Source organism: Palaemon carinicauda, chromosome 31 (genome assembly GCF_036898095.1).
Source record: "Palaemon carinicauda isolate YSFRI2023 chromosome 31, ASM3689809v2, whole genome shotgun sequence".
NCBI lineage: Eukaryota > Metazoa > Arthropoda > Malacostraca > Decapoda > Palaemonidae > Palaemon > Palaemon carinicauda.
The window spans coordinates 157,295-185,000 of NC_090755.1; the positions used below are offsets into that span (position 1 = coordinate 157,295).

At 41.6% G+C, this 27,706-nt stretch overlaps 1 protein-coding gene across 3 annotated transcripts in view; it reads left to right on the top strand.

Annotated features, from left to right (window-relative positions):
• Positions 1–529: 529 nt before the first annotated feature.
• The window catches only part of LOC137624222 (NAD-dependent protein deacetylase sirtuin-1-like), a 39,663-nt gene continuing 12,486 nt past the window's right edge, over positions 530–27,706 (top strand). The window contains exons 1-7 of one of the 3 annotated variants that reach the window (XM_068354722.1): positions 530–1,169; positions 14,473–14,569; positions 18,574–18,812; positions 19,288–19,538; positions 19,891–20,084; positions 22,333–22,439; positions 26,179–26,481. In XM_068354722.1, the coding sequence (XP_068210823.1) occupies positions 1,034–1,169; positions 14,473–14,569; positions 18,574–18,812; positions 19,288–19,538; positions 19,891–20,084; positions 22,333–22,439; positions 26,179–26,481 (1,327 nt within the window). In that variant the 5' untranslated portion in view covers positions 530–1,033. Of the gene's footprint in view, positions 1,170–1,367; positions 1,737–14,472; positions 14,570–18,573; positions 18,813–19,287; positions 19,539–19,890; positions 20,085–22,332; positions 22,440–26,178; positions 26,482–27,706 lie in introns of those variants that run through there. The other 2 variants (XM_068354723.1, XM_068354724.1) reach the window with 2 other exon arrangements.

A 27,706-nucleotide genomic window follows, 5' to 3' on the forward strand; every position in this document is an offset into this window, starting at 1 on the left:
TGTTGAAATCTCGTGTTGAACTGTCACTTTCGTTGTGTTGTGATATTTGATATTTCAATCGTGTCGTTTCAAACACCTAATGTATTTGCATATTTTCCTTTATATTGATGAGTGTTTCGACTATTCTGATGATTAAGATCATTAACCATTTATTTGAATGTTCTCATTATAAAAAAAAATACAGAAACCACGTAAATGATACTGATCTATCATAGAATTCGTGTAATACTCTTTAAAAACCAAATGTGATAATTAGGTTATTGTTTAAATAACAAATTGTTTTAACTGTTACTCACAGTTTAGTCATTTGATACCAATACCAATAACAACAACAACAGTAATAATAATAATAATAATAATAATAATAATAATAATAATAATAATAATAATAATAATAATACACTGCGACTGCGCAGTGTAAGCTACATCGGAACTAGATTCTGTTTAGGAGTGAGAAATTACGCTAGGCCTACTTGTAAAGTACGTTCTGGTTGGCTGATAGAAAATGTGCGCCAATCTGTTTCTCATAATTTCGTTAAGTGCGACGTGAATGAAGTAGCCTATGTTATAGAAATAAATATTGTTGTACTGCATTTGACGTTTCTATTCGACGAACTTAGTAAACAGAACTTATGCAGCTCTGTCTGGAGATGCAAAACGGAAATGTCAGTATTTTTTCCTATCGGGATGGTCAGCCTCTGTCGTTGCTGGTTTATGAAAAAGTAGCCGATGCCTATAGGGCATTATGGCTCTTGTGCGCACCATCATTGCATGCCTAAATAAAAAAATTAGGAACTACACGATGAGGATAGATTCAAGGTTATTATGAGTAGATTCTTAGTTTTAAATACACCTTTCAGTGCTAGTTTTAGATGTGAGTGATAGTTTGTCAATAGGAAAGTAAAAATTGATGCTCTTCCGTCTTTACAACCCATAACCCCGCAGTTGACCTTCGCCTTCCCAGTTGCGAGACAGAGACAGGGATTCGTTTAGCATTTGGCAACGTCGCGTGACGTCAGTTAAGGGGCCGACAATGGCGGATAGAGCGCACGGTATGGAGTCCGCTGTGCCTGCAAAACGACCCAGATTGGACTTCCCAGACGAAATAACCTCTAACCAGTATGGTAGTGATTTCCAGTGTTTTGCGGGAACATCGGAGCTGATATCAGGTAAGCGAATTTTCCAGCGTTATTTTTTAAATTTTAATCAAAAGTAAAGTGATGTTTTGGCGGGGCTACCCAGTCGATGAACCCAAGATGGCGGCTGCGCGCGCACTAATATAACCAATTTTTAGACATCCATAGGCTTCTTATAGCCTTATAACAAGTACAGTGCAACGCATACAAACATTTTCCATTTTGTAAAGTAAAATCACACTTTCCTGTTAGGTCGTGTTTTATTGGAAGTGTGTTTTTGATCAATACGCCCACTCACTTCCTTGGAAGGGAAGTGGAAAACATGTGAGCATCGGATCGAATCACTTAAAAGTTCGTGAATCTCTTGAGAGAGGATCGCCTCACCTGACAGTGCTGCCACTCACAAAGGATCCAGTCTTTGTTTACATGCCTATTGTTTACCTTATGCCTCGCGAGCGGGACATTTAAATTTCATCGATTTTTGTTTTAAAGTGTAAGTTTTGAGTATGGTGACTGACAGATAAGGAGGAGCTGGGGGAAATGGGATGAGGATAAGGCTGAGGAAATTCAGCAACTTTTATTTCAGGGTTTTGGGGGAAGGTAAGGGATATTTGATTAAGGATATCAACCACTTTTATTTATGTCAAAGATTCTTAATTTCTTTCTTATATCAGGAGGCATCATGCCTCAGTTGGGGTAGTAGGGGAAGGTCCTGGTCAAGGTTGGGGAAGGATGAAGGAAGGAGGAGTGTTATAGTAGGGGGCAGACCCCTTTGCTTATATAGTGTAATTTTTCAATGTCGTAAGGAGTTATTTATATGCTCTTGCAGGATAGCATGCTCTCCTAACCCCTTATAGTGCCATTTTAGCTTTGGAAGATTCAGGACCTCTTCGGTATGCATGTAATTTATCTTTTTTTTTTCCTTGTCTTGATGATAATGGTTAAGGGTGGTCGTATAAAGTGTGGCTGGCCTGCAGCAGGGTAGGGTTAGGCTATGCATTGCACTACACAATATCATGGGCTGCACTCAGCCATTGCTATTTGTTATATTTAATATTTACATCGGTAGACTAGTGATATTCATATTGTCATATAGCATAAGCCGCTCCTAAATATTTTTCACATGCTAGGTCAGGATACTGGCGAGTCCAAATAATGTTAGTCCCGAGTAGTTTGTCTGATTTAATCAGTCAGTACTTGAAATTTGGGGAAGTCAGGGTATTGGGGTGAATTTAGATTGAGAATAAGTGAAATACAAGGAGGCCGCCGAACCTAACGTAAGGATCTAATGCCCTACATTAGGCATTAGATTCTTAGGTAAATTTACAGTTTCATCCATTATGGGGAAACTGGAATAAAAATATATTTGTTGCATCAGAAATAGTGTAGTTCCAACGAATTTAACGTTTATTTTGACCACAAACCATCCGATTTGGAGATTTACTAAGTTGTTCTAGAATGCAGAAAGACCTTACTTCATCCTAACAATTATGGGGGACACCAGGTGGGAACCGGGGTTTTGGGTGGGGGGGGGCGTCAAATGATATTTGCAATAAATGAATACTTATCCTTCCACCACCCCTCCCCCTATACCCCTATCTAGCCCTACCGGGGGCGGGGGGCCTCCGCCCCCCCCCCCCTGCGACCCCCCCTTAAGGCCACAGTGATTTTCAGGGTACTACTGAACCTAATAAACCCACCTAACCTAGCCTAGGGGCTCTGTACCCCTATCTAGGGGCCCTGTACTCCTACCTAGGCCTACCAGGGGGGGGGCCTGCCCCTCCCCCCCCTGCGACCCCCCCCTTAAGGCCACAGTGAATTTTGGGACACTACCGAACCTAATACAACCACCTAACCTAGGGCCCTGTACCCCTACCTAGGCCTACCCCTGCGAGGCCACCCCCCCTTACAGCCACTACCTAACACATCCATCAAACCAAATCCAAAGGGATGGTACTGCTGCATACATCGTTATACTATCACCATTATAATATACTCTATAAATTAATGAAGCTTACCTTAAACTGTTGGTTCATCAAGATGTGTTGCTGCTTTGAGGAAAACGTGAAGCCGTTGGGAAGGTTCCTTGACATGCAGGCCAATTTTGATTTTGTAAAATTAAATTTTCTCTCTGGCACAAATCCACTAGGTTTTCAATAATCCCCGAATAACTTACAACAAATTCATTGCAAGTTAGGAAACAGTCAGGACAAGAAGATGTAATTTCAACTTCTTGTGCAACATGAGATGACGTGCTTGTTACTGCCTCCATTTCTAAGAACGAAATTAAATGCATGGGAAAGATGTATTGTCGCGCTGTGATTGGCCAAACATGTATGACGTCATAGTGGATAGGCGCTGTGATTGGCCAAACGTGTAAGACTTTATAGTGGACTAGTTTGTCTGTGGATTATAGTGGTTACAGGGCTCATTTAAGCAAATACAAGACACAGTCAACAATAACAACAGACTTAGAAAAAATCTGGGAGTAAGACATGAGTAGCGTGAGTTTGATCGTCGATATATAAAGAACTAGGCATTTGCGACAAATAATATTTTACAGAAATACTACAAAAGACTTGCTTTACTCAGGAAATATATTATTATAATAGATTTCCCATAATGGATGAAACTGTAAATTTTCCGATTCTTATGTAGTATTGGCTAATTAAAATGCTGTATATCTCTAAAACCTTCATTGAACAATGCCGTTAGGTTTATTGCTCTGGAAATTAAGGAAAATAAAACCTGTCCCTGAGAATAGTATGATTTAGTGACTAGGTAAAAGTAATCAAAATATCCCACATATCATTTTAGGAAACATCATTTTTCTTTTTGTTTGTAGCGGTGCACAATTTTGAATATTCAAAGTGATTGGACAAGCTGAAAAAAATTCAGGTCTGCATTTTCCGTGTGCCTGCAATTTAGCAGTAAAAAGTAAAATGCAATCTGGCATTCTTATTCAAAAGGCAACACAATTGCACATATTTACATCTCAGTACATCGCTAAAAAACAGGGGGGGTACCTTACGGGATTGCACTTCTTATATCTGAAAGGGGCTTGAAAAAAAAATAGGATTAAAAAAAAAAGTAAAATTAAAACTTCCATCTGTGGTCATTATATCCTTATACCCCGTGTTTGCCAAATTCTGCTGATAATATTAACTTAAGTAATTTCTTTACTTGTAAATTTTTACTTAAGAACTATAATTATACTTCACAAGTAAAATACTTTACAACAGTGAAATTTCACCACTGTACTATGATAGTATAGTTTAGTACATTAACATCTTTGAATGGCATTTTTGATATCCCCATTACTCTTCCTATACAAGATTAAAAAGTCATGTGCTGTAAAAGGAGTATGTTTTCAGCAAAGATACATATCCCTCTGGTTGGGAAGCCCTATCAACCTGATAGGCCACTGGGTTGCACTTTGCGCATTTCCCCTATCTCCGTTTTCCCTTGTTGGGTCCCTCCGTGGCGGATGGATACGTGCCCTGAGGCGACCCGGTGTCAGCGCGCGAGAGTGCTACTAGGTCTGTGACGCCAGTAAGCATCTGGTCGCGGCGTAGATAACATCTCGCCGCTCTCTCTCACATCCCGTCCGACCCACCATTGTGTTCCACGTGTTCCCTTTGTGCTTTCCCATTCACATCCTTTCCTTGTGTTGCTTGTGTATTCCCGTATGGAATCCCAACGTCGTTGTCCCGGGCCCAAGGCCGGTAAGTTATGCGGAGCATGGCTTTCTAAGTCGAGCGTCGATCCGCACATGTTGTGCTCCTCGTGTATAGGCAGAGTGTGCTCGCCTGTCTCCACTTCTCCGGAGTGTGCGTCCTGGCCGGAGCTGCAGTGGACTTTGTACGGAACAAAGAAGAAAAAGGCGTCAAAGAGGTCGCCTAGGAAGCCTGGTGTCTGTTCGCCGTTGACGTCGCCGTCAGCTCCTTTGAGAGAGGTTCTCCTTTCCCTTCCCAGAGAAGGGGACGAGGTAAGTCCGTTGCGGGGAAACAGCCCATTGCTGTTCCCCATGAGTCTGATGTCATTGATTCTAATTGCATTGTGCCTATGCAGATGAGTGGGGGGTCTGCTGTTGTGAAGACCCGGTGTGGGGGAGGTCAGGAACAGCTCCTTCCCCCCCACTGTGGTAGTGCTTTTCAGGAACAGCGGTTTCCAGGGGCAATCTAGACAGAGAAAGGCAAGCCACGTGCTCTTCGGACCCCGACTCCATTGTGTGGACGGCGCCAAGGACGCCCTTCAGGTCACCCATGCGGCTGGTTTGCCTCGCGTAGGACACTACGCATGGCCCCGGCGCCTTCGGCTTCTCTACCGCCGGACTTCATGGAACCCGTCACCTCGGTAGCACAATTGCAAGCCCCTAGGTTGGTGACAGAACTCAGAGGACTCAGATAGCTCCTCTTTCTCTTCATCTGCCTCTGACGTTACCTCGTCCTCCAGCTCGTCATCGTCGGAAGGCTCCAGTGGCCGGGAGAAGAGAAATAAGTCTGAGAGGAAGAAATCGAGCTCGAACGCAGGCCCATCGAGGAAGAAGGCCAAGGTTATGAGGAAGAAGAACAAGAAGATGGAAGTCTTCCAGAAAGAAGTGGGCTAAAGTTGCTTTTCCCCCTTGCGGGTCGAACAGGGCTCTTGCCGCTCCAGTGCCTGCCTTGGTGGCCGCTGGAGCTGCTTCCGCGCCCTTGCCCAGTGTCTCTTCGGCTCCGTCCATGCGTTGGATGCAGCCGTTGGCACACTTTAACTTTTCCTTGCTCGACAAGTCACCGGCTCCATCCGTTCAGCGAAGGCAGCTGCTGGCTCGGCCCGGCAGCATTGTTTCTACACCCAAAGTCTCACCGGCTCCATCCAGGCATCGGATGCAGCCGCTGGCACAGAAGGGTAATTACTCTCCACGGATTCCCCCGGGAGGGGGTAGACCCATGACGACTACCTCCGCCTCGGCAGCTCCATCCATGATGCCGGCCGGATGTCAGGGATATGGCCGCCCCCACGGATCCATCCGTGATCGAGGATACAGCCGAGATGGAGGATCAAGTGGTAGAGGGCTTATTGGATACTGGCGAATGTTCTCCCGATGAAGTGTCCTCCTACAGGAAGGTATTGGCACTGATCCGGCACCACCACAGGCTAGACGAGCCCAAACCGTCATTAGAGCAGGCCTGGCTTTTGGGTTTGGGGAGGATGGTGGATAACCCAGTACAGTACAACAGAAACCATCCTTGACCCTACCTCTGGCTCCGGACGTGGCCCTGGGCATGGACCATGTCCACCGGTTTGTCTCGGGGCACAAGAACCCCCTCAGAGCCCAAGGGTCCTTCAAGCTCCTGCCTGGACTGAGGACCCAAGAGAAGTTTTATGTGCCAGACGGACGGCTATGATGGAGGACACATTGCAGGACATTATAAATGTGGCCTCCTGGCTGGACTGGTGGGCATGCACCCTAGCAGGTTTCCGGCTCTCCCACGATCTCTCAGTGCCGGAGAATCGGGCTCTACTACATGAACTCATACGTTCGGGAGGCAAAGCCATGAAGTTCCTTACGTTCCAGTCCCTGACCCAGACGGCAAACTGGGTGTTAAGGTGGAGAGATACAGTACTTAACAGGCTCCCCCGTAGACTCCCCGAACGTGAGGCGAAATTCCTGAGAAATGCTCCGGTGTGGGGTGAGACCCTGTTCACCCTTCAGACAGTAGGAGAAACTATGGAGAGAGTGGGGAAACTTAAAGACTCGGCGTAGACCAGACAGCCAACGGCAAGACGTCCTCCCCATAGGAGACCATTGGTGGACGGGGCCTACCCACCTACGCCACCAGCTGGACAGGAGGCCCCCTCCCCTTCCTGGCATCAGTCCCCGCGGCCCTCCCACAGAAGTGGTGGCCCAACCCAAGCCTCCTTTAGGCAGAAATACGCCGGCTCAAACCATCTACCCAGAAGGAGATAGGGAGGCCCCCTACACCTTCCCATGCCACAGGTTGGGGGGATGCCTCAAACACTATTGGCAAGCATGGCAGGACACCTGTGCGGACCCGTGGTCCGTGACATTCCTCAGAGAGGGATACAGGATTCCATTCCTGACAGGGCCGCCCCCTCTGATTCCCGAACATCGGGCGGAGTGGCTGGCCTCCAAGGATCACAAGAAGAGAGCAGCCTTGCAGGAGGAGGTGTCAGCCATGTTGAACAAGGGAGCACTGCAACCCGTCCAGGAATCTTCCCCGGGGTTCTACAGCAGGCTCTTCCAGGTAGAGAAAGCTACGGGAGGTTGGAGACCAGTCATCGACCTCTCGGCCCTGAACAAGTTCATCAAGAAGACGTGCTTCAAGATGGACACGCCGAAGTTGGTACTTGAGAGAAGGGGAATTCATGATGTCCTTGGACCTCAAGGACGCCTACTCTCAGATCCCCATACACCCCTCCAGCAGGAAGTTCCTCAGGGTGAAGTGGTAATCCTAGTCTCTACAGTTCAGGACCCTCTGCTTCGGCGTGTCAACGGGCCCCTCAGGTGTTCGCGAGGGTGTTTACCGTAGTATCAGCCTGGGCACACAAGCAGGGCATCAGGCTGATCAGGTAACTCGACGACTGGTTGCTGCTTTCAGGCTCAGAGGCAGCCTTAAAGGAGCAGGGGGCAAAGCTGTTACAGTTCTGCAGAGAACTGGGGGTTACCATCAATTTGGAGAAGTCCCAGTTAGTCCCCACCACCAGGATGACGTACCTAGGAATGGTCCTGGATACCCAGTTAGCAAGGGCATTCCCTTCTCAAGAGAGGCTGGACAGTCTGGATCATGTTATACGACCATTCCTAACAAATGCACCAATGAGACTCAAGGATTGGCAGAGACTCGTGGGCCACCTGGTCTCGCTGGAGAAGCTAGTTCCTCAGGGGGAGGCTCAAGCTGAGGCCGGTCCAGTGGAATCTGAAGGACCTCTGGTCACCGGGAGACCTGCCTCAGGACTTAGTCAGGATGACTCCGTCCTCCAGGAACATGCTCCTCTGGTGGTCCGACAGGGCGAACACCCTATGGGGGTTGCTGTTTGCGTCCGCTCCTCCGGAGATGTTGCTCTTCACAGACGCGTCAAAGGACGGGTGGGGAGCCCATCTGCTCGAAGAGACAGCAGAGGGAAAGTGGTCCCACAGAAACCTTCTCGAGCTCCTGGCAGTTCAAAAGGCCCTCACAATATTCGCCCAATGCCTTCAGGGAAACTCAATAGCCCTCGTGTGCGACAACGCCACCATGGTGGCCTACATAAAGAAACAAGGAGGATTGAGGTCAAGGGAGCTGTGCGATCTCACGTCTCGGATCCTGGAATGGGCCGAGAGGAAACACATCATTCTCACAGCCAGGTTCATTCCGGGGAATAGAAACGTTCTGGTCGACGGCCTCAACAGGGCAGGGCAAGTGGTGGGGTCGGAGTGGTCCCTACACCCACAAGTGGCCAAGAAGGTCCTCCAGTTGTAGGGCTCACCGGTGATAGACCTGTTTGCCACAAGGCTCAACACTCAGCTCCCCGTGTTCTGTTCTCCTGTGCCAGACCCGGCAGCAGTGTTTGAGGACGCCTTCCAGCACTCGTGGGACCGACTCGATGCGTATGCCTTTCCCCCCTTCGGGATTCTCAGGCAGGTGCTCAACAGGCTCAGACAATCAAGGGCTACAAGGATGACTTTGGTAGCGCCCTGGTGGCCGGAGAGGGAGTGGTTCGTGGATCTACAGGACCTGGCCACCCTTCCTCCGTGGCCCCTGCCAGTAAGGGAAGATCTGCTGCATCAGCCCCAAAGAAGAATACCCGGAGAAGACAGCTTCGAGGATGTCAGGGTATCTTAGGAAGTCCTCGAGCATGGTGTACCAGGCCAAGTGAGCCACGTTTGTGAAGTGGTGTGCCACACAGAATCTAAGACCTCTGGATGCATCAGTCCACAAGATTGCAGACTTCTTGGTCCACCTAAGGGACGACCTGGGGGTTTCCATTCCAGCCATCAAGGGGGTCCGAGCGGCCCTGGGGCAGGTATTTCAACTCGGAGGCATCGACCTGGGGGCCTCTTGCCAGGTTTCCATGCTCATCAGAAGTTTCGAGCAATCTTGTTCCCCCTGCGCCTCGGGTCCTGCAGTGGGATGTGGCCAAGTTTCTCGAGGTTTTGACAAGGCCTTCCTTCGAACCCCTCAAGCATAACCTGGATGAAGACCTCATCCTCAAGACTGTTCTTACTAGCTCTAGCCTCAGCCAAGCGTGTGAGTGAGCTCCACAGCTTGTCATTCGAGGTCTCGCACTCGAAAGGGTGGAAGGACCTGTCCTTTAAGTTTCTGCCTGAATTTGTGGCCAAAACTCAGAACCCGGCCATTGCAGACCCAAGGTTCGAGGGGTTCTCGGTCCCAGCGATCCCTCACTCAGACAACCCGGAAGACTTGCTCCTGTGCCCAGTGAGAAAAGTCAGGAAATACCTTAGCAGGACAGCCAGACTCCGGCCAGCCATCAAAAGTCTGTTTGTCTCATCAGGCCCAGTACAGAGAGCTGTGTCTAAGAATACAATCTTCTTTGGGCTTCGGCAAGTCATCAAGAGAGCTTACGACAGTGAGGGGTCTGCGGTCCCTGGTACCCCGCAACCCCATGATATTAGAGGTCTTAGCACTTCTTTGACATTTGACAGCAACATGGCAGTAGGCCAAATCATGCGAGCAGGCACATGTCCAGGCAGTCCACCTTTATGGCCCACTACCTGAAAGACTGTACGAGGAAGTCCCTGGACTCCTTCTCCATTGGACCAGTGATTTCTGCCATGCAACAAATTAAAGCTAAAAGTCCCGGGTAGCCCGAGGGAAGTAATCGCAAGCGACACAAGTTTCCTCCTTACTCTCCTTTCCTTGCTACCCTTTTTCCCTTTCCTTTCCTCCTCCCATGTGAGAGATGGATGTTGTGGAAGCCCATGTCCGGATTATGCATAAAGGTGAGTTATACAACAGGTAGACTTTTGCGTGCTTCCCTCGACTCTCCTACCCTGTCCGTTGTGTCGTCTGGACCCAGCCTCCTATCTAGGTCCCGTGTCTTGGGATGGTAGTGGTGGATCTTCGGCCCGTAAGTCCACCCCCGCCTCCTAAAGTGTAAGCTTCCTAAGAAAGTAGTTCGAGGTAAGTACTCCGTGTTGGAACAAATCACAAATTTTAAGTAATTTGTATTTTTCCTAACAGTACTTACCTCGAACTACTTTCGGGTTATTGCCCACCCATCCTGCCCCGAGTGCCTTACAGGAGTTCGAAGTAGTACTTAAACATATGCTTACTGGCGACACAGACCTAGTAGCGCACTCGCGCGCTGACCCCGGGTCGCCTCAGGGCATGTATCCATCTGCCACGAAGGGACCCGACAAGGGAAAACGGAGATAGGGGGAACTGCGCAAAATTCTTGGTCAGTTAGGGAGGAGATCCCAGATACTCCTAAAAAAAGTAGTTTGAGGTAAGTACTGTTAGGAAAAATACAAATGGCTTAAAATTTGTGATTTTTTCATTTCATTATTGGTTTTGGTGATGTGTGGAATGGTGGTTTTGAAAGACAATGGCTTTGCAGTTAGCTTATCGATTACGGTAACTACGTGTCAGTTATCTGTGCAATCTGCCAATATTCGCTTCCTGTTAGATAACTTAACTGTCACTTCCTTCGTTATGGTGGTAACAATGTTTACTTGATTGAGGAAGACAGAGCACATAGGGGAGTTTTTATGACCAAGTAGGCATGCAAACAGGTCAGTAGTCATCTCTAGATAATTGTTCTGGATTATGTGAATGTGCTAAATGTAGTGCTTGCGCGCACTCAAAGGCAAGTGTACGTATACAGAAAAGTGCTCGTGATCAGGGTATATCGTTAACAGGCGAGCAAGTAGCTGTTAAGATATTAAAAGACAAAGAATGGTTGCTTAATGGAAATGAAGTCCAGATAATTGTTTTGTGAGCACGTGTGTGCTCACGGGCATACTTGCAATGTTTCATCATGATTCTGGTGGGTGTTGTTTTTAGTGTTTGAGGAGTCCAGATTTGCATCCTTCCTCATCACTCAGTGGCTGCAGAAACTCCTTCCATTGACACAAAGTCGAAGGAAGGAATTTCTGTTGGACTCATGTTCCCAAGCATAATCTCCCCGTCATGTGAGGATGGTACTTATCTTAACGAGAAAAGGTACATACTAAGAAGAACGGTACGTACCAAAGGGGAGCAGTACGTTCTAAGCGTACCACTCAGAAGATTAAAGGGATCCACTTAGAGAAACAGTAGTTCTGGGAACAGTTGATTTAATACAAAGTCTTTCTATTACTCAGTCCTGTACAAGACTGAACACTTGCTCTTCAAGTCACTAGACTTCCTGGAAGCCTATGGAGTAGGCAACACCTCAGATATGCCCAACTAATTGCTAGCAAGACATTCTTGTCTTACTGTTATAGTCAACCAGTTCTAACGAGACTGGTCAATGGCTATACCACAACGAATAATCTGTTTCTCATGTATCCAGGGAAGTTAGACAATGTTAGGCCTAGTTATTATTGAGATCAGATGCTACTGGACTCCCCAAATCAGCCTACTCTCAAGGGAATGGAACATTCAAGTCATAGGATTTCTGTGACATTAAGCGCTATGCTGACATAGCAAGGTTTTCTAATTGCACAGAGCTTTGTGGCACTCTATAGGTTCTTTGGTATATAATTCTCATACTTCATGACTGGATTACAACAAGGGACCTTCTACTCATCCTCTGTTTTCAGTTGAAGCAAGTAACTTCTATTGACAGCTCTTATGGTCATCGAAATACCACATGGCTTTTGTGCTTTTCCTTCGGGAAGATTTTTTGACACTAAATGCTCCTCCGGGAACCAAGCATGCCTATTTGTGTATGGTTTCACGTAAAGAGCAGCTCTTTTCCAAAATTCTCCCCTACTTGGGAATAGGTGTCGGGACATTTACAGTTGCTCTTTTCCTTCTACTCCTTGAGACTTTGGTAACTTCAAGCTCTGTTACTTACTTACCGAAAACATAGGCCTATCTATCTAGGAAAGCTATCACTCGCCTTGTACACAAAACTAGAGGTTCATATCTTGAATGTTTCCTTCCTTGGGGATGTATTGAGTTCACAGTACTAGACAGGACATTGACAGCCACCAATTCAGTGACCCCAACACTTTGAAGAACACCGAGGAAATCACATTGAGTATCAGAAACATATATTGAGAAGTCTATCTAATTACGTACCTACTTCGAAGCGAGGAAAGTTTTTTCTTATCTGGAACATCTTCCCACTGAATACTTTTGGTACATTGTACAGGTTCACACCCATTATCACTGCTCGGTGTCATACGAGACCGACTTCTCTAGCCTTTCTCCAAGCTGATAGGTGATACCCCTATCCCCTTTCTTGTTTGGAGGAGTAGAGTGTATAATCAGCGAGCATTGACAGATTATCTCGTCCTAGTAGATCGATTTTACCAAATGATCTCCCTGGTCTCTGTGCACCATCATTGTTTGTCGGTCTTGTACGTGCTATTTGGACAGCTCGCTTTTGGAACCCTCAAGCAGGATTTTTTGCGACTCCAGTTACATAACTTCTGGCTGCTGCTTTGTGCCAACTTTTTCAATGCACGATAATGATGAAAGAAGAACTTATGATTGTTCTCATCACATGTAGGCTACGAGACCGTACCTTCATGGGAGCCAATGTTTCCTTGTGGTCTTCTTTTGGTGTTTCGTCATCGCAGAAGCCTCCCGATTGTATGCTCTCTCCTCAAGTCAGGACTCCTCTCACTAGTTCTCCACTATTTACGAACCTACGGTAAGTGGAAGAAAAGAAAATGGAGCTAAAGAGCTTTTTCGGCATCAGCTTGGGCATTGCTGCATCCGAAGCTGAAGAATCTCACTTACTATTCTTATTCATCTTGCCGAGGTCTATCGGCATAAGAGGCCACTACATACAATCGTTACAAGGGATAGTTGTAAACAGCCATGCCCCCTTCAGAACACACAAAGGTGGTGGATTTCATCAACAAGCAATGGGTCACTTTTCCACAGACCTTTTGCCAATTGGTAAAACAGGTGTGCACTTGTGCAGTTAGCAACTCTGTGGAGCTATCAGCAAGGTTTTTTTTTTGCTATTTAGGGTTCACCATCTATCTGCTTTTCCACTACTTGGTTGAACAAGATACTTCCAGTATTCTTCTCTCAAGCTGTAGGCCTGTTGACAGCATTCAGTGACTCCTTCTAACACCCCTGGCACACTATGGACACGGATGCATTTCCACCCTTCTTGATTAACCGATTACTCACAGACTTTGGTTGAGATCAGGTCTCAGGATGACCTTTTGGTCACTTTCTGAAAGATATCCAGTTCTGCTGATGCTCCTTGTCGAGGTACCTAGAGAACTACCCCTTGATAACATCCCTTCACAGTTAGCCACTATCAAGCATCTCCACAAAGTGAAAGGTTTATGGAAGGCATTTCACAGATGTTTCGATAATTGCAGAGATAGTCTGCTGCTACCAGGGGAAGTGGGCCATTTTCTCATGATTGGGTTTATAGAAGGGGTAATCCTCTGGTTGAAACCCCTTTGCAATTGATTGCTGGTTTCCTTATTCATGGAAGAAACTCTTCTCAGTCTCTGCTGTGACAGGCTATTGCTTAGCCTTGAACCAAGATTTTCAGACTTGGAGTTTGGACCTTTCCTCTTTTTGAAAATTATTTATGCCTATGAGGAGCTTCGAACAACCCAGCCCCCCCATGGAATTCAGTCACCGGAATGGGGCATCACTCGAATTCTCAGGTCCCTGAATGAGACTAATTACCTTTCTTTTGTAAATTCTCATTCACTTCATCACCCCATATTATCCTTTGCTTAAAAGTCTTATCATAAATTATCTAATTGACATTATTCCATTACATACATTCAGAGTACAGGTTTACATACTTGATGTATAAATGATTTGATAAGATTAGCTTGGTTGACCAGATGTGGGCTCAAATACCACCAGGAAAGAATAATGATCTTTATTTAAATCTTAAATTTGAGACTTGTGTTAAGCATACCCAAAAATTGTGTGAGGAAACTTTTAAGTGACAAGGTTGTAACTTTTCAGAATACTTTACTTTTTTCTGAATAATAGGGTCCATGGACTCTATACAGAATTTTGTATCTATTTCTTTCTAGAATATTGAGATATTGCATTAAGGAACATAATTTGCCTCTGTATTTTCATTATTATTGTTTAATTATGTAAAATCTTAAACAAGGCTTTATTATATTGCGAATAGATCATAGTTAGTATGTTCGTATTTTTTAATTAACAAAATCTTATGTTTGCAGGAAGCTACAGTAATGGTGGTGATTTCACGATTACTTCGGATTCCGGATTTAATGAACTGACTCCACCTCAAAGCATGGAAGATGAAATAACTACACCGTAAGAAAATATCTTGACCTTGTCATCTATTCATTGTCGTCTGTAACAGTTCTGTCAGGTTTTTAACTTGCATTGTTCAACATGTAATGAGTATACTGCGTATACTCTCTTCTGTCTTGTACATTTAAAATTCTCTTATGGTGTGTTTTGTTATTTATATCCTATTTTATAGATTTTTATGAGGTTTGTCTTGTAGTTAAGACACCTTTTTCTGATTCTGCACGTATGCTTTCAGCATTTCTGGAGAAGCCTCTCATTTTGCTGTCTTTGGCCACTGCTTTCATATGAATTTCATGGTCTCCAACATTTATCTCAGATTCTTCACTTTTTTATATCTGCATTATGACTTACAGAATTACTATTGTGTTACTTGCTCCTTAAGATTTTATTAATCTATCTGAGTAACGCCTATCAAATTGAGGCCTATTTTAGAATTTATAGATATATTATAACTTCTGTTATTTGAATGGTAATTCTGTAGTTTCTTTAAATGAAGGTTTCCAGTTACATTTTTCTCCCAAGAGAACCAAACTGATAATATGAAAATATTGCTGTTTTATGTTGCATGTCTTATTCCTTGTTACCTGTGTAGTGCATCCCTCTTCTCTTTATGTCTTTGTTGTAATACTTTCTTCCCACTATTAGTCTTATGTCTTCCATTGTCAGTTTTCCTACTTTCTGGTCAGCTTATAGCAAATTATCTCTTGTTCCTGATGGTTCTGAGGAAACATTTGTTCCTACACAAATACAAAAAATACAAAGCTGGAGCTTGGCTGTTACGATTTATAATGTGGTGGTTCTTGCTGTATGGTGGTTAGGAAGCCCTGCTCCCCTGACAGAAGTGTGTGTGTGCTTGTGAAGTGTCCTTTATGTAGGGGGCATGACTTCTTGCAGTCATCCCCCTTCTGGTGAGTGTAGTTCTTGTCCTTTACAACAGTCGAGTATGGTTGGAGGAGGAAGAATAAGTCTAAGAGAGACTTCGGCATCAGTGGCGGTTACGCCTACGCTGTCGCTAAAGAAGCTCTTTAGATCCTTCTCGCCCTACGGTACTCAAACTGCTGCGCCGTTTTCTGCTTTCTCTAGAAAGGAGTCTTTAGGAGGGAAATTGAAAGGAGACTCCAATCTGCCCTTGGGACAAGCTTTAGGAGAGGTAAGAGTATCACCTTCCCTTAGGGAAATTCTCGAGCGAGTCATGTGCTGGGATGGAACACTTTTGGAACTCATAACTCGTGAGGGAGGTGTCCATGTTTGTGAAAGTATTGGCCCTTGTCAGAGATCAGTGACCTTAAAGAGGCAACCTTGGTCCCTATCAAGGGTGGTATAACAATCTATTGATCAGCACTTTGGTACCTCTCAAGGATCAAGACCCGCACTTGATCTGCCTTGGTTGGAACTTGCTTTGGTTCTTGAAGTAGTGTAAAGTATCAGTTCCTGGTCCAAGGAATTCACTGCACTCAAGCAGTTTGAAGATTATTTTACTTTTGCTCTCTGTCGACAGCGACAGTTTCTTCTTCGGATCAAAACATCATTGACATGCTAAACACCAAAGACCCTGTGGAACTAGCATCTTCTTGACTAGACAATGGGTTGGTAGTTCTAGCCTACTTTGTTACTTCTCAGAACTTGGCAAATCCCAAGTAGTAGTGGTTTAGGGACTTGATCTGATCCTGTCGGGCTTATCAATTTGCAAACCAGTGGGCAAATTCGATCCTAAAGAGCAGAAAAGCAGTAGCTTCCCACTCAATAAGGCAATTATGTTAACAGGAGGCAGTTGCTTTAAGCTAATCATCGCTTCTAGAGATTCTGTCATATTGCCATTACAAGATGTTGATTCAACAATGAAGAAGTGGAGGTAAGCGAATCAAGACTCCCTCATCTATCGAGTAGTTACCTTTAAGGGTCCTGACACTGAAAAGTTAACCAATGGAGCATTGATACCTACTCCATTCATGTCTCCACTGAAGAAGTCACCAGGTCTGCACCTCTAGTGCTTTTGACTTCTAGGAAAGGAGTGGACAACTCTCTGCCCTTTTTGTTCCGTCTTCTACGAACTCGGGTCCTTAGGGAGGTTGCACAGGTCTTAAACTCTCTGAAGCAGACCCTCCAGTACCCTTGACCAGGCATTAGATAGGATTTGGCCCCAAAACTACTCTCCAGCCTCAGCCATGACATTACTGTGAGCATACCGCTTGACATTTCATTGTTACGAGTCATTCTCACACAGAGGAAGTCCCTCCTCTCCCTTATCCAGAGTTTGTGTCCAAGAACCAGCTTGTAGCCTGGCATAACTCCAGTCTTATACTATCAGGGGCAAAGAGGTGACTTATCTTTTGAGGTCATGGGGTTACTTGAAGATCTCAAGTCTCCTGTGTGGAGTGCTGAAGACTTTTTTTTCTTGCACCGAAAGGGTAGAGATGAAGATATCCAAGAACATTGCTTCTGGCAAATGCACCTCCAGCAGTGCTGATCCAATGATAATCCGGAGGTACTGTACCCTCCCGGTTTGAGTGCACGAAGTCAGATTTACCTTAATCTTGAGGAAAAAGCTGTCAATGGCATTAGTCCTGAAGGTCAGTCTGGCATGACAGACAACCTTCACTACCCATGGGAGTATACCCACAAGCCCCTGGATAATCTTATTCTTTGTCTTGCAGTAGCTAATCATCAAGTAGTGTTGCGAGTGTAACTCACTCATGGGACAATTAACATCCCATTTAAGATAGCAGTTATGAGAGAAAGAATGCCTTTTTTGCCATTCTCCTCTTCCCCTTTTTGGGGTGAAGCCTTCACTTTTATATGCTGGACCGAGACACTAGATGTAGATGAGCCTCATGACCGAGTAACTTTTCTTTACAGATGATTGCAGTACTGAAGCGTCTTCCTCATCCTCCTAGACGAGGAGTGCCACAACTGCCTACCGTTCTGTCTCCTGGTAGTGACATAGCCTAACACCTGCTGCATCTTCGTGCTCAGGGTGTTAGGAGATTGACAGGACTCATCACTTGTTCCTTTTTGAGATCAAAGTCTATTGACATATCCTCTGATCAATAAAACCAACCAGATTGGTTTTTGGGACTTCCTAATGGATGAAGGTTTGATCGATTTGCAATTTTCTTAACCTCACAAACCTGAGAGCTTGAGTTATACTACCTGCTCCAACTACCCAACAAGTCCTAGGCGATAATTTAAAATGAAGGTATTTACCTGTTGCGTTGGCGGTTCCTACCCTCTACCCCTCTTCTGAAAACCTACTGGCCACTCCAGCTGTACTGAAGTCATATTCCTGTTGAAAGTCTCAGGGTTTTTTATTGTTAGGAAAAATACAAAGGATATTTTTTTATTGTTTACAGTTTTTTTTTTTCTTTTCTTTTCCTCCCTCCTGAATCTGTGCCAGAACTTGGACTTTCTCCTTGCAATTTCCATTTGTACACCTTTAGTTTATCATCCCACTAATTTGCTCAGCAAAACCCTTTGCCATACTGGGTACACATTATGGTGCACGGCTGAAACGGTGAAAGCCTTGGTTCTTGAGGAGTAATCAGTCTAAGGTGGGGAAGTAATTTAATTTCTCTAACTAATTGATGTAGACCTAATTATTTTCAATTTTAAGGGCAGGTATAGTATGTTCTCCACAAATTTACAATGTTTCATGTCGGAGAAGTTATATACAAAAGCTAAATATTTGTTATTGGGTTTAATCATCACTGTGGGTCGTCTCTTATTTGTGAGAGGAGGGGAGTTGCTTTTTCCTCTGTCCACCTCATATAAGGGATCTTGAAAAATTTGTATCTGATTAGACTTTGGATTTCTGTTTCAAGAAAGTAAGGCATTTTTGAATTAGTTTCAAAAGACTTGTTTATGTTGAAAAACATTTTTATTAGTTCCCAAAGAATATAATTTCTTGCATATCTTTGAAATAAGTATGCATTTTTCTTGTAGCATGCTGTATATTTATATATGGGTGAGTTTGTAAAGTAGCATTTATATATTTTTTTTCCCGCCAGAACGAGTTCCAGTCAAGGTGGGAATATTGATAGGCCTGAAACCGAGTGTGACTTTGTTGACGAAAACACAAATGACAGCTCTGTCAATGACTGTCCAGACAATTGGCAGAATGGCACAAGTGTTAATCAAGAGGACGATGATGAGGACGACCGGCAGTCTGTTGCTTCCACTGCCTCTAACCTCAGTGGCCTGTCAGATTTTTCTAACTTCTCTGGGAAGGACTGGAAACCGTGTGCAGGTAAATTAAGTTTAAGTATATGTCACATACGTAGTTTGTTGTGTGGACAGTACAAACACCAGAGCTATTTGAATTTTGAAAGAAAGTAATGAACCTCTGCAATTATTATTTGTAATAAAAAAATTTTCTTAAAATATATTAATACGTTGTTATATGAATTATTTCTGTATTGTTTTGAGATTTGATTGCAAGTTTGTCATGGCTATACAAGAATAGATTTATTTTATTTTCTCTGAAAGCCATAACAATTTTTGTGTAAGGTTTCTTTTAGAGGATAATCAAGCTTTATACTTCAAGATTCCTGTAGACCTAGATATTTTGTGAATTTTGTTATTTTCATGTGTGAATTGTATTCCATAAATAAGATATTTTCAGTAATCTGTTGTGTAATTTGACAACAAAAGAATGTTAGCATGAAAAGATATAATTAATTGGAATTTGGTTTTTTAATTGATTTCATAAAATTTAATTTTAGGTCCAATGTCATGGGTTCAGCAACAGATGTTACGTGGTGTTGACCCTCGCACTGTGCTTGCTCACATGCTTGGATCAAAGGCTCGCATACCAGAAGGGATGTCCGATGTTATTCTTTGGAGATTCATATTGAATATGCTCATGTTTTCTGAACCTCCGAGGAGAGAGAAATTGCGGCACATTAATACTCTTGAGGATGTGGTCAGATTGATGAAGTCCTGCCGTAAAATAATTGTGTTGACAGGTGCAGGGGTAAGCATTTACTGTAAAGTGTTGTTGTTTGTTAATGAAAAGGATTATGGTTGATATACATTAATTTTTTTTTCCCCCATATATTTAAGAACAATGCTCTTCCAGAGATCACGTTTATGTACTTGATAAAAAGAATTTTCCATGTCTGGTAATCACTGTACTTTGGATTTTTTTATGTGAATTACTATCCATGTTATTATGGGATTGATTATTCATATTACTGACATTTTGAGTGGGATGTTTAATTAATTGTGTAATATACTTATTGGATAAGTTGTAAATTAGTTAAACAGTAATTTTGTAATGTTCGTAAATTCATGAGACCTTTGACATATTGAATACTTTTGTTTAGGTATCTGTGTCATGTGGCATCCCAGATTTTAGAAGTCGAGATGGAATCTATGCTCGTCTTGCTGTGGACTTCCCTGATTTGCCAAATCCTGAAGCTATGTTTGATATCCATCATTTCCGCCGTGATCCTCGGCCATTCTTCACCTTTGCCAAGGAAATATACCCAGGCCAATTCACTCCTTCCCTATGTCATAAGTAAGTGGCACTTATAACTCTGATTACCAGAAACTATGGTTTGTTAAATTTGCAATATTTCACGTAATTTTACCCTGGGTTGAGCTTAACAGTTTATGAATCGGTGAACACCTACACTCCTGGAGCACCTGTGGGTCCGTTAGACATGTATAGGTATCATTGCTAAATATATATATATATGTTGTCATTATGCCTTCTAACGTTTTAAGAGAATTACGAGAAGAAGAAAACTGTGTCATTGCTAATCATTGGCTTTTCTGTAATAGGAGGAATTTATTTATCTGTACTCTACTTTTTATCAATGAAAGATTGGGAATAGTTGGGGCAGGGATATTTGTTTACTGTGGTGAAAACTTGAAAACTCTTTGGTGTAGAACCAAATTTGCAAAAAAATAATTGTTTTAGAAAGATGAGTGCTTTCAACAAAGTTATTTTTTTCTTGAGATCTGAGGAATTGGAGTGTAAATAGGTTATCAGTTTTTTATAAATATATTACAGATACCATGAATTTTTGGATTCCATATACAGTAGTTAATTTTGGTGAGTGGGGTTATAAATTATTTTTCCTTGTTTAGATTTTTTTTTATGGTAAGAAAAGAAAATAAGGGAATTCCAGGTTGATTGTTAAATGAAAATACTGCTCCAAGGGTCTAGAAAGATAAAGCCTCAACATAAAGAAAGTAAGTCAAACAATTGCTATTTAGTATAAATATGTGAATTGTTGTTCGCGCATTATTGATAGCTTAATGCATAATTTAGGACTTAAAATTAAATGAAATAAGGTATTTCAGGTAAATTTATAGCGTCTTTCTTGGGACAGTACTCAAATAAATGAAGAAACTAATTTCTATCCTTAAAAGCAGTAAGCCAGAACTTGTGTTATTCCATATATAGTGAGGACTTTCAGAATTTCAGAAAGTTGAAAAACTAGGAGTAAAAGAGTTGAATAATGTCGCTCACTGTTGGTTATACGAAGAATATTTTTGTAATGAAAACATTGATAATTGCAACAAATTGGAACTATCTAACAGTACTGTATCACCAAATGGAAATGATCCTTAACTTTGATTTTATTGTTAATGAACTGCAAAGTTGTCTCGAGTTTTCCCATTGTTCTTGGCTCATGTAGATTGATTTAAATTCTCAACTCTCATGTTAGTGAAATGATGTAAGGCCCTAGTATTGTGTTTGAGGGAATTCACATTATGAGATTCAGTATTTTGGGCCAACGTAATATACTTTACAGGTTGCATCTCCCAAACTCTGCATTCTAAAACTTGGAAATGCCTAAACCTTGGCACTGCTGACTAGTGAAATTAGAAAAATCCTACTTTAAAAAATTAACTAGATATATAAAGAAAATGTGTTCTCTAATACTTCAAAATTGACAGTAAATGTTTCTGTTAAGGTTCAACGAGAGAAAGAGAGAGAGAGAAGGGGAGAGAGATCAGCTGATGATATCGAATGTATAGTGTTTTTTCTTTCACTGTCATGGAGCAAGGTATTGCTCACCACAATTAACGATCCATTGATGGTAATTTCATTCTTAAAGTTAGGGTTATTAGATGTAATAATGCATAGTTAATAGTTACTGTATTTATAGAGAGAGAGAGAGTGAGAGAGAGAGTAAGAGAGTGAGAGAGAGAGTAAGAGAGAGAGAGAGAGAGAGAGTAAGAGAGAGAGAGAGATAATATATATGCCATGTCTTGTTTACATTTCTTTCACTGACATGAAGAAAAGAATTGCTCATCACACTTAATGATATAGTTATGTTATTTTCATTCTTGAACTCATAGTTAATAAATATAATAATGCATAGTTAATAGTTATTTATATCTGGTAAATACAGTTAATTTAATTAGATTAAAAAAATAGTCGGTGACTTGGGGTCAACATTAAACGGACTTATGTATTATTAGATTTGTGCCAAATGTTGTTTTCATCCCTTAGATTTATGTATCCAAAAGTCAACAAAATCCAATACTCTGCTCTGGTCCCTGCCATGCCGAGTTTAGGAGATGCAACCTGTACTGTTTTTGTTTTTATAGATCAGGTAATAACGAAGTATGCAGATTAGGTGTGACAGTAATGTATTGAGATGATTTTTTTTATATGCTTAACATGATTTATGTAATCTTGACATTTTGAAAGAATCTTTAAATCTTAACCTTTCTATTTTGTTTAAAAATAATTTGTTGAAGTGTTCAGCAAGTACAGCACTTTCAAGTTTTTTACCTTTCTCTTTTAGGTTTATTCGTCTCTTAGAACAAAACAATAAGTTACTGAGAAACTACACTCAAAATATCGATACCTTAGAACAAGTTGCCGGAATTAAGAATGTTATCCAGTGTCATGGTAAGTTTGATTCTTGATTGATAGGTGAATATTGAAGACAGGTAAGTCCTGTGTACCATTTGTAAAACTGTGTACTTATTGTTAGATTGTTTCTGGTCGTTTTACAAATCAGAAAATAAATTTCTGAAATGCTCTTCAGGTCTACAGTTTAAATAGTTATAAGAATAATAATTACCATACTTGAGGTGGTAACAGTTATACAAAAATAAAGTCAGAGAGTTAAATAATACAGATGGCTTACTAAAATATACTTTATTACATATCCAAAGAGAATTTACAATTATAAAATGTCTCTTTGTTCAGTAAATCAGTATTAAGCAACTTTAACTAGATACATCCTTAACAATCTAAAGTGATACAAACCCTTTTGCTCTTTATAGGGAACATACTTTTGGCGAAGCTGGGACCTAACCATAAGATATTTAGCCAGGTATAACCACCCATCACTAGTCAGCAGGGTGGGCTGCGGGGGTTAGACCAGCTGTGGAGGAAAGTTGGATAATTCAAAATACACAATAAATAAAAATGTGTCTCGGATAGCACAGAGCGTAACGTTTTCATTATGTAACTTAAATCCTTTTGTCATATTTGTCGGCAGAATAGGAGTAATTGTAGGAAAATCTACACATGAACATGTATCATTCAGGAAGTACCATTAATCATTCCTTAATTTACCACATTGTATCATGCAGGAAAGTATTGGTATATACACTAGACTTACAGTATGTATCATGTTGATATTTCAACAGTACTGTAGTAAGAAAGCCCCCTCGTTACAGTCCACAGAAGACAATCAAAGAGATGCATAAACAACAGTCCACAGAAGGCAGTCAAAGAGAGACATAAACAACAGCCTACAAAAGGGAGTCAAAGAGATATGTAAACAACAGTCCACAGAAGGCAGTCAAAGAGATACACAAACAACAGTCTACAGAAGGCAGTCAAAGAGATACATGAACATCAGTCACAGAAGGCAGTCAAAGAGATACAGAAACAACTGCCCACAGAAGGCAGTCAAAGAGATACGTAAACAATAGTCCACAGAAGGCACTCAAAGAGATACATAAAGAACAGCCCACAGAAGGCAGTCAAAGAGATACATAAACAACAGCCAACAGAAGGCAGTCAAAGAGATACATAAACAACAGTCCACAGAAGGCAGTCAAAGAGATACATAAACAACAGCCAACAGAAGGCAGTCAAAGAGATACATAAAGAACAGCCCACAGAAGGCAGTCAAAGAGATACATAAACAACAGTCCACAGAAGGCAGTCAAAGAGATACATAAACAACAGCCAACAGAAGGCAGTCAAAGAGATACATAAAGAAGAGCCCACAGAAGGCAGTCAAAGAGATACATAAAGAACAGCCCACAGAAGGCAGTCAAAGAGTTACATAAACTACAGTCCATAGAAGGCAATCCAAGAGGTACATAAAGGAAAGGAGTAAAATAAGATCATTTATCGTAGGTTAGGTTATGGCAAATAAGTTGATACTAGGCTATTAGGTTTCTCAGTGTACTAGCCTAACCTGATACTAAATATATGCAATTGAATAATTTATTCTTATATTAGCCTAGCATAAGGACTATAATGGTTCAGCAAAATAAAACTATGATTGTAACTTATTGTGGTCCCCCCTGGTCCTGGCAATAGTCGTAGGGGTATTAGTTTAGGCCTAACCTATTAGATTGTACTAGTATAAGTCATGCCCACAGGTAGGTTAGTTGTAACCTAACAGCCAATCAGAATATGAAATGGGATGCTTGGCAATGAATAGTCTAATAACAATAAATAAATGGCCTCGGACTTGAAGTCTAAACCTGTTATTTACTACTAATATGAATATGCATTTACTCCTGATCATCATAAACAACATTGCACCCAGAACATGAAAATGAATAGGACGACTTTCCAGTTTGTACAGACATTTACAAATTCTCATTAGATAACTATTTTTCTACATCACACAAAACAGTAAAACAAAATCACAGCAGAACCATATTATGGAATGATTGAAATTTGCCTAGTCATAAGCACTAGCTAAGAACTAGACAATTCAAGCAAAAATCTAATTCCAGTGTAAACTTGTTACTATAAACATGAAAATTGTTACTGGAGGAACATGCTTATTATAATTACAAGATTATATAACTGATTATGAAAGGAGAGGATTCTAGGTATATTGGCTTGAGAACTTCCAATAAATGAATCCTATGTAATAAAAGAGAAAATAAGATATTTTTCAAGTGATGATATTAATATGCTAGAATAGCTTCGGGTTGTGTTTAGTGGAGGATCCTTTTTTTCTGAAAAGGAATGTGTTGCATTAGCCTTGAGAGTTGACTCTTAACAATTATTAATTTCCTTAACCAATAACATACAGTGTGGTATAATTATAAAATTAGATGCTCTTGCATTTAGATTAGACCCTGGGTTGTGCAAGTGATGTGAAGAGCCTCAACTAGTATTAACTCTTGCTATTGAATTTTTAATTCTTTTGTGGTTCTGACCTCTAGTTCTCCACTGGTCATTGGAAATGCCTGTTGTCATAGGTTTCTCTCTGCCATTTTAATCTTCCTGAATAATTATTATAAGGAACCAGGTGAATATGTTCACTCCCTTGCATCTAAACTGCACTTTTTCTGACAAAATTTAGCCGCTACCCTTTTGGCTTCCAACACTTATCTTGTATCAAAGAACAAGCACATGCTGGAAAGTGAGCAAAGCATAGTGTACTCAAGGAAATTCTTATCAAAGTCTTTCCTGTTATGATACACAGCCCTGAGTTTACCAACATCAATTATAAGGTCTTTATTTGTTAAGTGGGAGCTGAACTTTACTATGTAGCCTCAGAGTACATGCTGCAATCAGTCTAGCAGAGTAACTATACAGAAGTGTCTTTAAGGACCTTCAACTCGCAAACATTCAAGTTCTCATTGCTGAAGTGGCTTCTATGCCTGAAAAGCCCATAGTGATTGAGAAATTTTTCATACCTTTTAGGGGGATTATAAACAATAAACATCCTGTTCCTTCAGTTATGTGTTGTTTGATTAGATTATCTAGTCTACTATTTAGTCATTTCCAATGTCAAGTTTCATTCTTTTTTAATTGGTAGTGACCACAATCAGTGTTCTTGACCTTAGTCTGCCACAATTTCTCTAATAAGAAAGAATGTTCACTGAATTATGATAACTAGAAATTTGTGGTTTTCTTATGGTAATGTTTAGCTTCAAGAGTTTATTTCATAATTTTAAACATGATGAATTTAAGATAATTAGTATTTGCTCTATTCTATTACCAAAATATTACTAGTAAGTTGAAGCGTGTTTTGCTACCCTATGTAAATACATTTTGCATTTGGGAAATTTAATTATATTGTGTACATTTTGTCTGTTTATTTTGTATTTACTGCAAAGTTTTACAAAATATTGTATTTTATTGCAAATGTAAACTTGTGTTGTGTGTTAGAGTACCAGTACTGTACAGTAGGATACGGGTGCCTGGCACACCTCACTCCGAAGAAATGTACCCTATTACACCCTTACTTTACTTTGTGGCAAGTAACCAAACAGATAGTGTAGGGAGAAATGGCTGAATGGGGGTGGGGATTATTGCTCTAAACAAGTGTACCAGGAATTCCTGTAACCAACTCTACATTGAATTGGGAAATTTTTGTTTGACATATAAAATTACATTACGTGACTTGTTGATTAATTCTTATTTTGAATTTTTTCAGGTTCATTTGCAACAGCTACATGTCAACAGTGTGGTCATAAAGTAGATGCAGATGCAATTAAAGAAGACATCTTCTCACAACGTATTCCTAAGTGTACAATATGTACAGAGGGACAAAGTGAACCGCAAGGTGAAAGCTCATTCAGTGTAGACCCGCAGCAAAGATTACTGAATGAAAGTAATAATTGCAATCAAGAAAACACAAATGATAAACAACAAAAATCACCAGACTTTGCCACCACGAGTAACGATGATGATATTGATATTCCGGAATTGGATCTTCTTTCCTCACCCAGATTACCTGGTATGTTACATAGTTTAAGATTTAATGGTTGACCAAAATTAGGTTATGAAATATTGAAGCAATTTAGTTCACTTCATACGTTTTTATATAAAGTAAACTCAAATGTCTGAGTCACAGTTTAGTTTCTCCAATGAAAGAATATTGATAATGGTTTCCTCCACCTCACCACTGCAAACAGGTACAATGAATCAATATAAAATAAACGTCCACCCAGAAACAAATCAAAACAAAAAATTTAAAATAATTTTTACTAGAAAGCTGGATCATTTATTCATGTGCAGATACAAGCTTCCGAGTCATTAAAATGAGTTACTCTTAGTACCGTTTTCTACGATGTGACAGTAATAAAAGAAAAAGGGGGTCTATTACACCATATGATACGATACCCAACAACCACACTGCTCAGTAGTGTGTGGCTGCTGGTAGGCTTCACTACTATCCTGGTCACTGTTAAGAGGTCGTCACTCTTCTCTCTATGGTCACGACTTGATGATCCACACCGGATTTCCACTTATAGTGCTTAGTGTCGTCTTTATCATTGTTTCTAGGTTTGCTTATCCTTATCTGTGTTATGCATGTACTTAACAGTGGCTAATGCCCTAGCAAACAATATTTGGAATTTCCATGTGGGTATTGTAGGGAGTTGCCATCTTTCTAGTGGGAGGGATTTCTTTCTAGATGCAAGAAACGAGCTAAGAAATATTTCTTCCAGTAATGATAAGAAGTGTAAGCTTGTTCTGCATCCACCAAAGATATCCCCCTTCCTTCTTCTTCATGTCTTGAACCTTCTGGGGCTCCAGTTACAGAGAGCGACAGCCATAATGATAAGAGTAATTTATTGATCAAAATTTTTATATGTATTATGACTTAATATTGATCTAGTGCCTAGTGATTCCGAATTGATGCTTGTGACAGATCCCTTGGTTACGGCTGCTGCTCTCCCCGAGCCGGATCCACTCCAATATCTTTGGACCCTGATTTAATTGAAGGCTCTGTAAAGGACCTCCTCTTACTAGAGGACCTGTAGAGGAAGTCATAAGACATCTTTCCGGGCTACCTCAGCAATCTATTCTTAGTAGAAAAGCTGATAGGAGGTTGGAGACATGTCATAGATTTGTCCCATTTGATTCCGTTTGTCTTGCAAACAAGGTTAAAAAATGGAGACATTGGCCACTGTTATTCAGGCCATCAGGAAATACCTAAGGTTTCCCTTTCGAAACAGAAT